The sequence below is a fragment of the Bos grunniens genome, chromosome 19 (genome assembly GCF_055505025.1).
Source record: "Bos grunniens cultivar Pamir isolate PY7600 chromosome 19, Bosgru_T2T1.0, whole genome shotgun sequence".
NCBI lineage: Eukaryota > Metazoa > Chordata > Mammalia > Artiodactyla > Bovidae > Bos > Bos grunniens.
Genome location: NC_141183.1, coordinates 27,973,867 through 27,985,948, shown reverse-complemented (window position 1 = coordinate 27,985,948; position 12,082 = coordinate 27,973,867). Strand labels below are relative to the sequence as shown.

The 12,082-nt window shown below is 37.8% G+C and overlaps 1 protein-coding gene across 1 annotated transcript in view; it reads right to left on the bottom strand.

Annotated features, from left to right (window-relative positions):
- Window positions 1-255: 255 nt before the first annotated feature.
- UTP18 (UTP18 small subunit processome component) overlaps window positions 256-12,082 on the bottom strand; it is a 58,632-nt gene continuing 46,805 nt past the window's right edge. The window contains exons 11-14 of the mRNA XM_086358278.1: window positions 7,780-7,954; window positions 2,848-2,990; window positions 1,651-1,689; window positions 256-407 (exon numbers count right to left, since the gene is read on the bottom strand). Of these exons, the coding sequence (XP_086214404.1) occupies window positions 1,665-1,689; window positions 2,848-2,990; window positions 7,780-7,954 (343 nt within the window). The 3' untranslated portion in view covers window positions 256-407; window positions 1,651-1,664. The remainder of the gene's footprint in view (window positions 408-1,650; window positions 1,690-2,847; window positions 2,991-7,779; window positions 7,955-12,082) is intronic.

Genomic DNA, 12,082 nt, shown 5'->3' with positions numbered 1-12,082 from the left:
TCCATGGGGTTGCAAAGAGTCAGACACGACTGAGTGACTGAACTGAACTGACTGATCCTGGGAAAGGGAGAAATACTAATCAGGGTTAACTGTGAAATACAAGACTATCCACCTATGTTATTTTTGGCTACAGACAGGTGTGTTCAATGTCTTAGGTTCAGTCTTAAAAGAAATGCACCCAAATTAGCGTGTGTGTGTGTGTGTGTGTGTGTGTGTGTGTAGGCAGGTAGAGAAGGAAGAACCACATACACTTAGTTTCAAACAAAAGTTACTCTGAGTTTATTAAAACATTCCTAGTAACAAAAAAAAGCACATCTGACTCAATATATCATTATCTATATATTATCACACATTCTGGAAAGTCTCTTAAGATTTCAGGATGGGTTTTTCCTGTGGCCCAACTGGATCTAAGGAAAGAACAGAAGAAATGATATACTTGATTTATAGCCACTGGTCATCAACAAACATGCACCGGCAGTGTTTCTGAAGAGGCAAGATAGCTGGACTGTTTTCTCCTCCTGGTTAGTGTTCTGCTCAAAATTCTGCTACCTTCAAAAATTCCTTCCCCTAATTAAGTCTATATGCACTTCCAGAGTTTCTCCTCAACATCTATGAATCTCAGAGAAGATCAAATTACTCAACTGTGATGAACAGGTCAACTGCAAAGTTCAATGTCAGAATGACCACCATACCTCAGGTGAAAATCAAGCCATGGGAAGAAAATAATGTCCTACTGTTTTAAATATCAAGCAGCAATTGGAGGAAGGCAAAAACCTTATATCTTGAAGTCAAAAAGTACAAATTTGGAGTTACAAGATAAATATATACCAGGGATGTGATATACAATATGATAAATACAACGAACACTGCCATACATTATATACGAAAGTTGTTAAGAGAGAAAATCCTAGGACTTCTCACCACAAGGAAAGGAGTTTTTATTTATTTCTTTCATTTCGTATCTATGAGATGATGGATGCTCATTAAAGTTATTGTAGTAATCATTTCATGATATATGTATGTCAAATCATTATGCATACACCTGAAACTTACACAGTGCTATATGCCAATTATATCTCAATAAAACTGGAAGAAAAAGAATATATACAACATATGTATATGTATTTCTTTTTCGTGTGTACCATATATATATGGTGTGTATATATATATATATACACATGCATGTGCCAAATATATATATTACATGTGGCAGCAAAACTAATGGCCAACCATTCACTAGCTATAAGGCAAGCTACTTATAAACTCTCAAGAAACATACAAAATAAAAGGGCTTGAGCTTATGGAAACTGTAATTATATATGAAGATATATATATATCTTCAGTTAAGTCTCTTCTGCTTTGCAGATTATATACTCAGTGATTATAATTTTGATGACTATTTATGGACATAGTATTAAAAATCTTCCCTCAGAAGAACAGAGCCAGATTGTTGTGATTTGGGAGAAGAAATTCCCAAGGAAAAGTTCAAGTCCAACTTCCTGATCTATGTCCTTCCCACTCCCTTAACTGAAGATACAGCAACTCAGAGGCAAAGAAACAAAGATCAGCTAATATGGTCCCTCTGCCAACTGACAGCAATGGGTATAACCTTAAAACTTTGTAGAATGAAAAAAAAAAAGCTTTTCTTACTTTGAATAATCTTTTTAAAAGTCTGAGTAATGATGCAACCTGAAAAAAGTAAAAGACAAATCATCAAAACAATTTTTGATTACCCTGGGTATCACAGTATGGCACTGAGGAAGACTTTAGGTGTGGAAATGCAGCCACAATCACTCTCACTAGGCAACTACATTAAGACTCCTCAAGTTGATATTCTGAAGAATCCTAATGCTAATACCTCAGATTTTAGATACAAGCCATCAGCTTGCTCCAAAGCATTAAAGCAGAATCCGTGAAATACCTAATCAGCCACTTCCAGCAGAAACGCTGTCACTGCAAACCACATGCTAGGAGCAGTCTCACGAGAGATCAATGCTCTGGTGAAAATTCTAACAGGCTTAGGGGCTTAAGAAAAGAAAAAAATCCGTTATCATAATAAATTACAGCTTCGGAAGAGAATTTTGAAGCACAGTAAATATTTGCATCCTTTTATAAAATCCAAACCGAAAAATCACTCCAAAAATGACCCGTGGTGAGAATGATGAAGTTACCAATTTTCCCAGCACCATCCACCCAATTTTCTTTCAAAGTAAGCATGTTATTGTTTGCTACATTCTCTTCTCACAACTATCTCCTCAAAACCAATTTGCACGCCTCCTCTTCTTCACCCCAGATTTCAGCTTCTTTGAAAGCAGGCTTTCCCTGAAGCATACAAACATGAACACAGGGTTCTATACAACATTCATTCCCAGCACGTGGGAGCAAGGAAAAGGGGCTACGACTTAAGTCAGTTCCCGCCCCCAAGAGTCACCTTGTCACCAGCATATTCTTCTAGAAACAATGTAATTAGATTTTGTTTTTGCTTTATAGCCAAGTGAACGGAGTGCAGAAAAGAACCTGGACAGAGCATAAACTTTTGGTATCTTTGTAGTTAATATCCATATTTACAGCTTACAGCTGCAGGAAAAGAAATAAATACCTCTGTGAAAAATATCACTTAAATCTAGTGGAATAAAGAGAGCATTGTCAAGGCGACAGAGGCTAATCTAAAAACGTAAGGCACCAAAAAGTGGCAGTATTATTAAAGGGGCAATTTTTCCTCAATTTGACATTTTCAAAACACTGCATCACCCCCCTTCTCCAAAAACTCCAAGTAAATTTTTTGCTAGTGACAGTTTATGGTAGAAAAATGTACATTTTGTTAGATGTGAGGATAATAACACCTACCTATACATCAGGGCCTTCCCCTTTTCATTCCCCAAGGCAAAATACCCACTTCTGGGAGAAAAATCCATGGTATGAATGAGAGAAATATTCTTCTTTTTAACAACTGGGAAGTTTGAAAATACTGTAAAGGAAGGAAGGTGGACCTGCAGGAAACAATAAAAAGCTTTTAAACTAAAACAACTAGGAGCTCATCTTAAATTTTAGACTTCATTCTATCATTTTGCTAGAACAAAAGTTCGTTTTGATTGTAACACACATCAAGTATAGTTCCCTTAATACAGCAAAGTGTTCCAAAATTAAAATTTGATTTTCAATATGCTATTAACTGAGAAGAAAGGGACGGAAGAGAAAAAAGTGCTTTCTTGATGCTTCATTATTAATAAACTGCAGCATCTAGCATGGTGCCTAGGAGGGTAAACAAATAAGTGAATGAACAAAGTGAAAAGTCAGCAGTGCTGGTTTGCTCATTAAGTCGTGTCTGACTCTTGCAACCCCATGGATTGTAGCTTGCCAGGCTCCTCTGTCCATGGGGTTCTCCAGGCAAGACTACTGAAGTGGGTTGCCATTTCCTTCTCCAGGGGATCTTCCTGACCCAGGAACTGAACCCGGGTCTCCTGCACTGCAGGCAGTTTCATTACTGACTGAGCTACCAGGGAAGCCTGAAAAGTCAGTAGTAGAACCCATTAATGTTCTAACATGATAACTACAGCAAAGAATACTAAAATCTGATTACAAGGAACAGAACATTATGAAGAGCCTGAAGCCAAGACAAAATCATAACAAATTTCCAGTATCATACAATTCCCTACTTGCACTTTTATTTCTCAACAATGTGGTGCTGAAAATCTCTCCTCAAGGAGAGGCTAAACCATGAAAACCTGGTTCAAGGGAAACTGTGTTCTGACTGAGAAACAGTCCAAAGCTCACCTCAAGGCCAGGTCTCTTTCTCCAGAAAAGTCTGCTCAGGGGGGAAATGAGCCCAAATCCAAGCTAGGCAAGACAAGTCCTCATCCAATTTGTGGATAAATAAAATCCAAGCAAGGAAGCCATTACCTTAAGCAGACTAGGAAAGCTCTCGCACATTCTCTAGCTCTTCCAAGAAACACAGCACCTTCATACTCACAGAATTCTCATTCAGCTATTAATCATGGCAGTCCATCATCCTTCACTTTGAGGTAAGTCCCCAGCCAATCAAGGGGACTTTCACAGACAAGTACCAGGTAAAACTGTTAGATACATCTGTCTATTACACAGGTTTCATTCAGTCACTAGGCCCTACTACCCTGGTAAATGCCTACTGACCATTAAGTCAAGAAAGTAAAGTTTACAGTGACTCTCCAGACCATTTTCAATTATTCTCCTTCTCCGGGAAGCAGATTCTGCCTGCACAGCCTGTCATCAATGCAAAGGCTAATGAGAAGTGCTCTTTGACACAATAAAGCAAAGACACTGACAAAAATTGGAGTATAAGACACAAAGCAATTTTTTAAAGTTCAACTTTACCTTTTGTGTATTTGTCTAGCTAAATAAACAGAACTCTATTACCAAAATTATCAGAAATACTGCAGTAAATACAAAGTTTATGATGTAAATGGAGTCCCTTTAAATGTACCCTGTGCAACAAATAACCTACACAAACATACATAGTGGCCAGAGCTTCACACAACAAGCTGACTTACTCTGATGGAGGATAAATACCAATTTATCAACAATTTTAAATTTTATCTCCTCTACTGACTTGAATATCAAGGAGGAAAAACCAGGTTTATGCCTTCCTAAAAGACTCAGCTATCTTACTTGCAAGAGCCCCAGTTTAGGGAGTGCCTAGTGGTCCAGTGGCTAAGACTCCTTGCTCCAAATACAGGGGGCCTGGGTTCGATCCCTGGACAGGGGACTAGATCCCATGTGCCACAACTAAAAGATCTTGCATGCCACAATGAAGATCAAAGATCCCCTGAGCTGCAACTAAGACCCAGTGCAGCCAGACAAATAAGTATTGAAAAAAAAGTTCCCCAGAGATTACACTGTATTAGTACATCTTCCCTCAGACCAACGACCCCCTCCTGGTTAGATCTCAGCTGTTCTCTCATCTCTCTTTATGACCCTTGTATTAAAAGCTGTTAATTGAACTAATAAGAAGTCCCATAAAAACACAACTTCTTTAATTCATAAAGTTCCCTTTATCTCCAACATAATTTCTGTATTACATTTAAGGGTCCAGTTATCAAAATTCAGTCAAAGCTCTCTCATCCTTAATTTAATAATTAAGGAGTCCCACAACTCCTACAACATCCAAGATTGAAGATGTAGTAACAATTTAACTTCTGAGTCTCTCAATGGTGCTATAACTTAGACTTATATTCACTGCTGAAATAACAGAACTGTTTGGTTCATTATAGGAGACTGCATCTAATAACACCGACACTGTTTCACAGAGGCATTATACCTGGTTTATTTCCATTAGTCATTATGGTTGAAAGTTGTTAGAAAGTGTCAGTCACTGTCATCTCTGACTCTGCAACTCCATGTATTGCAGCCCGCCAGGCTCCTTTGTCCATGGAATTCTCCAGGCAAGAATACTGGAGTGTGTAGACATTCCCTTCTCCAGGGGATTTTCCTGACCCAGGGATTGAACCTGAGTCTCCTGCATTGCAGGCAGACTCTTTACTATCTAAGCCATCAGGGAAGCTGCTTGATATTATAGCTGACTACCATTTAAAAAATGGGAGGTGGCTGACATTAATGAATTCCTTATGTGATTTTACTACAATAAAAAACATAAATGCTGCCATGATCCCTAAAGCAAACTAGACAGAACTATAAGGCGTTTTTCAGAACATATTATGTCAAGAAAAATAGATCCCATGGTTTTCTAACACAATTTACTATCATTAAAATGATAAAAGATTGATTTATGCTATTTTAAAGCTGACTTGAATTAGAACCCTCCCATTTATCAAATGATTCATTCAACAGAGGCAATAAAACCCAATGATATATTTTCCACACTTTTCCAGCAGAACTCTTTCTTCCCTCAAAGAAAATCTTAATGCAGAATGCCAATATATATATCACAAGTAATACTAAAGCTGCTCTATATAATACAGGGAGGAGCTTAGCCTCCTACTTGCCATCTGAAGTCCTGTACACATTCTAGGGCTCTGAAAAATTTAGTTAGAAAACTAAAAGCTAGAAAGAATACGGAATCTAGCATCACAGTTCACCGGCCTTTAGTAGCCGCTGACTTTGGGTAAGCTAATCCTCTGAGGACTATCACTTGGCTCAAAATTTTTTGTAAAATTCTTTATCTTTGTAAACTATACACTATTAAAGCTGATGAAGTATGCAAGGTTTATTTGCTGAGTATAAGTAAGATAAAAATAAGAATCTCTGTAACGTGTTTACAATCTGGTAGTACACACATAAAAATAGCACACTGCAATGCTGCTTTTCAAGGTTCTATGTATACCTGGGCATCTGTATACCCGGCTTATAGCAAGAAACTGATTCTGCCTGAAGCGCAGGAAACTTCACGAGGTGGAGTGACATTTAAGCTGAGATCTGATGCTGGGCCAAAAAAAAAAAAAGAGCAACACTGGCCTGAGGCTGTTATCCTTAGAAAGCCCTGCTTACAAGTGGCCCTTAGATGCTGTCTGGGAATTTGACTGGCAAATAGGTCCCTACACAGATGGGACACTTTTCCTAAATGATAAGGATGGCTCATGAGTCCGTGCTCAGTTGCCTCAGTTATGTCCAACTCTGTGTGAATCCATGGACTATGCCCACCAGGATCCTCTGTCCATGGAATTTTCCAGGCAAGAATACTGGAGTGGGTTGTCATTTCGTACTCCAGAGGATCTCTAATGTGGTTTATGTTGAACACTTGACTTTACTTCTGGGAACCTTTACTTTGGGTACCTCCTAGGTAGAGGGTACCTACCTGATCAACCCCCAATAAAAACCTTGGGCACTGAGTCTATGATGAGCTCTGGTAAAAAATATTTAACACATGTTGTCACAACTTGTTACTCGAGAATTAAACATGTCCTATGTGATCTGCCTTAAGAGAGGACTTCTGATGCCTGTGCCTGGTTTCCTCCAGGCTTTAGCCCATATACTTTTTCCTTATCCTTTGTACCTTTTCTCTGTAATAATTCTTAGCCATGAGTATGATCATATTCTGAATCCCTGAGTCCGTGTATTTACCATTCTATTCCATGTGGTGCCATGGTAAAAGAATCCACCTTCCAATGCAGGAGAAACAAGCAATGCAGGTTTGATCCCTGGGTTGGGAAGATCCCCTGGAGTAGGAAACGGCAACCCACTCCAGTATGCCTGCCTGGAAAATTCAATGGACAGAGGAGCCTGGTGGCCTTCAGCCCATGGGATTGCAAAGAGTCGGACAGAACTGAGCGACTGAATGCTCAGCACTCATCAAACCTGGGGGAGTTCCTGGGAACCCCTGGCACAGAGCTATCTTCACAAGTACTATCCAGCTATTTAAACTGCAATCTTTTTACATGGTTAATGTCCAAGCTCAATTTATTTTCAGAATTTAAGAACTGCCTCCACTCTATTATGACACCAGGTCTTATAAAGGTAAATTAAGAAAACTACAGAGGGATGAAATATTTGCTTACATATTCCTTCATGTATATACCAAAAGTAACTTCTGAAAATGAAGACCACCTCTTAAGAAATGTTAGGAAAGGACAGCACAGTTTTCCCAAAAGAAGTGAAATAATACAAATTTGGTGGCTACTGTGTATCATTTCTATAATTACACCCAAAAGCTACAATACTAGCAGTTTTTACAACAAAAGAGGCTACTCTTTTTAAAATAATTCAACTCTTTCCTTATTATCTTTCCACGTTTTCAACTTAAAATTTTAAAATCATTAATGCTAAAAGGAAAGGGTAAAGACACATTACCAGTCTGACTGCTTCTTTCATGTTTGCTGAAGCAATTGCCAAGATTTCTGTAGTAGGATTGAAGGTCAGAGAAGTAACACCTGTAACCAAGTTCATTATCGCTTTTATTGGCTTTGGGTTCGTTTCTTGGAGACAAGAATCTTGATTGTATATGTTTACCACTCCACAATTAGAACTGCAAAGAGAAAAATGAATGAATTAAAGATTAAAAAGAAGCAACAGGATTTTCACAATCCAAGTGAATTAAGATATAACACCCCACCCCCAGAAAACTAATATTTATAGGAACTGTATCATGTTACACAGGGACTATGGGCTGGAGTGTTCATCCCAAGGCAAAAATCAGAGTCTATCAGTTTTACTGTAGTCTTACTGAAATCTTGTTAATGCTGGGAGCTTTTAAATTACTAGTGTAGCTAGAAAATCCAAGCAAGCGTAGAATCTTCATTATTCATTCCTTCAATAAATATTTACTGAATTTCAACTTTACGACAGGCACTGTTTAAGTGCCTGGGATGCAAAGACAAACAAAAGAGGCTACGAGGGCCACTCTCATGCCATGTATGGACAACCAAACATTCTAATATGCGAATGAGCACCATCTTCCCCGTTTAGATCTCCTCCTTTCTTTTTTTTATTCTATTCTATTTATGAGAACATCCAAAACAGTGCTGCACAACAGCTGTAATAGCAAGTACCTTAGTTTTTTGGTCTATAAGAATACCACAGTCAATAGTTAATGGAAGCGATCATCCACTCCAAGTTTACTGAAATACTTACCAACAATGAACTATACCCAATATTCACATAATGTAAATCTTAATGACTAACAGAATCATTCACAGACAGGTTTCAGTAAACACTTTTGACCTCAATCTTCAGACCACCTAATGTTACAGGCATCATTTATAAGGAATAAGAATAAGGTAGTTGTCATTCACAGATACTTAATTAGCAAATGCAATATAAACCTGAAAGTTGCAAGAAATTAATACTCAAACTAACAAAGGCGACACATTAAGTGTTCTAATTCCTACACTCAACATTCTCACTGATTCACTTAATACTTATTGCCTACAGTGAAACAGGCACAATGCATAAACAAGACAAATTTAGTTCACACACACGACTCCACAGTTTGAAATTATAGCCAACTCACAAATAGTATGTTAGATTCAGTGTTTTAAAGTCTTCAAACTACTTATATTTAGTTTCTGATGTATATTTCATATACATTAATTAAAAAGCCCTTGATTTAAGTACAGCTAACTCTTATGTAGTCCCTATTAACCACTCAGGAGGAACAATATATATCCTGGCTTTAGAAAATCTTGCTGTGGACTGAACATTTGTGTCCCACTAAAATGGTTTTTCCAGTGGTCATGTATGGATGTGAGAGTTGGACTGTGAAGAAGGCTGAGTGCCGAAGAATTGATGCTTTTGAACTGTGGTGTTGGAGAAGACTCTTGAGAGTCCCTTGGCCTGCAAGGAGATCCAACCAGTCCACCCCAAAGGAGATCAGTCCTGAGTGTTCATTGGAAGGACTGATGCTGAAGCAGAAATTCTAATACTTTGGCCACCTGATGTGGAGAGCTGACTCATCTGAAAAGACCCTGATGCTGGGAAAGATTGAAGGCAGGAGGAGAAGGGGATGTCAGAGGATGAGATGGTCGGATGGTATCACTGACTCAGTGGACATGAGTTTGGGTAAACTCTGGGAGTTGGTGATGGACAGGGAGGCCTGGTGTGCTGCAGTCTATTGGGTTGCAGAGTTGGACACGACTGAGTGACTGAACTGAACTGAATGGCAGTTCTATTTTCAATTTTGTAAGGAATCTTCACACTGTTCTCCATAGTGGTTGCACTACTTTGCATTCCCACCAACAATGTAACAGGGTTCCCTTTTCTCCACACCCTTTCCAGCATTTATTGTTTGTAGACTTTTTGATAGCAGCCATTCTGACCGGCGTGAGATGGTAACCTCATTGTGGTTTTGATTTGCATTTCTCCAATAAGTGATGTTCAGCATTTTTTCACGTGTTTGTTAGCCATCTGTATGTCTTCTCTGGAGAAATGTCTGTTTAATTCTTTGGTCCATTTCTTGATTAGGTCGTTTATTTTTGTGGTATTGAGCTGCATGAGCTGTTTGTATATTTTTGAGATTCTTTGTCAGTTGCTTCGTTTGCTTATATTTTCTCCTACTCTAAAGGCTGTCTTTTCACCTTGCTTATAGTTTCTTTCATTGTGCAAAAGCTTTTAAATTTAATTAGGTCCCATTTGTTTATTTTTGCTTTTATTTCCTTTACTCTGGGAGGTGGGTCATAGAGGATCCTGCTGTGATTTACGTCAGAGAGTGTTTTGCCTATGTTTTCCTCTAGCAGTTTTATAGTTTCTGGTCTTAAATTTAGATCCTTAATCCATTTTGACTTTATTTTTGTGTATGGTGTTAGGAAGTGTTCTAATTTTATTCTTTTACGTGTAGCTGTCCAATTTTCCCAGAACCATCTACTGAAGAGGCGCTCTTTGCCCCAATTGTATATTCTTGCCTCCTCTGTCAAAGATAAGGTGTCCACAGGTGCGTGGATTTATCTCTGGGCTTTCTATTTTGTTCCATTGATCTATATTTCTGTCTTTGTGCCAGTACCATACTGTCTTGATGACTGAAGCTTTGTAGTATAAACAAGTCAGGCAGGTTGATTCCTCCAGTTCCTTTCTTCTTTCTCAAGACTGCTTTGGCTATTCAAGGTTTTTTGTATTTCCATACAAATTGTGAAATTATTTGTTCTAGTTCTGTGAAAAATAGCATTGGTAGCTTGATAGAGATTGTACTGAATTGATAGATGGCTTTGGATAGTATACTCATTTTCACTATATTGATTCTTCCGATCCATGAACATGGTATATTTCTCCATTATTTGTGTTATCTGTGATTTCGTCAGTGTTCTACAGTTTTCTGTAAAACTGTAAAAATATATAGGTCTTTGCTTCTTTGGGCAGATTTATTCCTAAGTATTTTATTCTTTTCACTGCAATGGTGAATGATTATTTCCTTAATTTCTATTTTCTCATTGTTGGTATATAAGAATGCAAGGGATTTCTGTGTATTAATTTTATATCCTGCAACTTTACTATATTATAAACTCTAGTAATTTTCTAGTAGTCTTTAGGGTTTTCTATGTAGAGGATCATGTCATCTGTAAACAGTGAGAATTTTACTTCTTTTCTAATTTGGATTCCTTTTATTTCTTTTTCTTCTCTGACTGCTGTTGCTAAAACTTCCAAAACTATGTTGAATATTAGTGGTGAGAATGATCTTGTTCCCAACTTTGTCAAAGGCTTTCTCTGCATCTAGAGATAACCATATGATTTTTATCCTTCGATTTGCTAATATGGTGTATCACACTGATCTGCGAATACTGAAGGATCCTTGCATCCCTGGGATAAAGCCCACTTGGCCATGATGTATGATCTTTTTAATATGTTGTTGGATTCTGTTTGCTAGAATTTTGTTGAGGATTTTTGCATCTATGTTCATCAGTGATGTTGGCGTGTTGTTTTTTTTTGTGGCATCTGTCTGGTTTTGATATTAGGGTGATGATGGTGGTGGTCTCACAGAATAAGCTTGGGAGTTTACCTTCCTCTGAAATTTTCTGGAAGAGTGTGAGTTGGATAAATGTTAGCTCTTCTCTAAATTTTTGGTAGAATTCACCTGTGAAGCCATCTGTTCCTGGTCTTCCGTTTGTTGGACGATTTTTGATTACAGCTTCTATATCCGTGCTTGTGATGGGGTCTCTTAAGATTTTCTATTTCTTCCTGATTCATTTTTGGAAGGCTATAATTTTCTAAGAATTTGTTCATTTCTTCCAAGCTGTCCGTTTTACTGGCATATAGTTGCTGAGAGTGGTCTCTTACGATCCTCTGTCGTCTGTTGTTTTGTGTTGTCTGTTGTGATACTCCATTTTCATTTCTAATTCTGTTGATTTGATTCTTCTTTTTCTTGATGAGTCTGGTTAATGGTTTGTCTGTTTTATTTATCTTCTCAGAGAACCAGCTTTTAGTTTTGCTGATTTTTGGTAGAGTCTCCTTTGTTTCTTTTTATTTCTGCCCTAATTTTTATGATTTCTTTACTTCTACTAACCCTGGGGTTCTTCATTTCTTCTTTTTCTAGTTGCTTTAGGTGTAAAGTTAGGTTAATTTGATTTTTCTCTTGTTTCTTGAGGTAAGCTTGTAACGCTATGAACTTAGCACTGCTTTTACTGAATCCCATAGATTTTCAGTTGTGCTTTCATTTTCATTTGTTTCT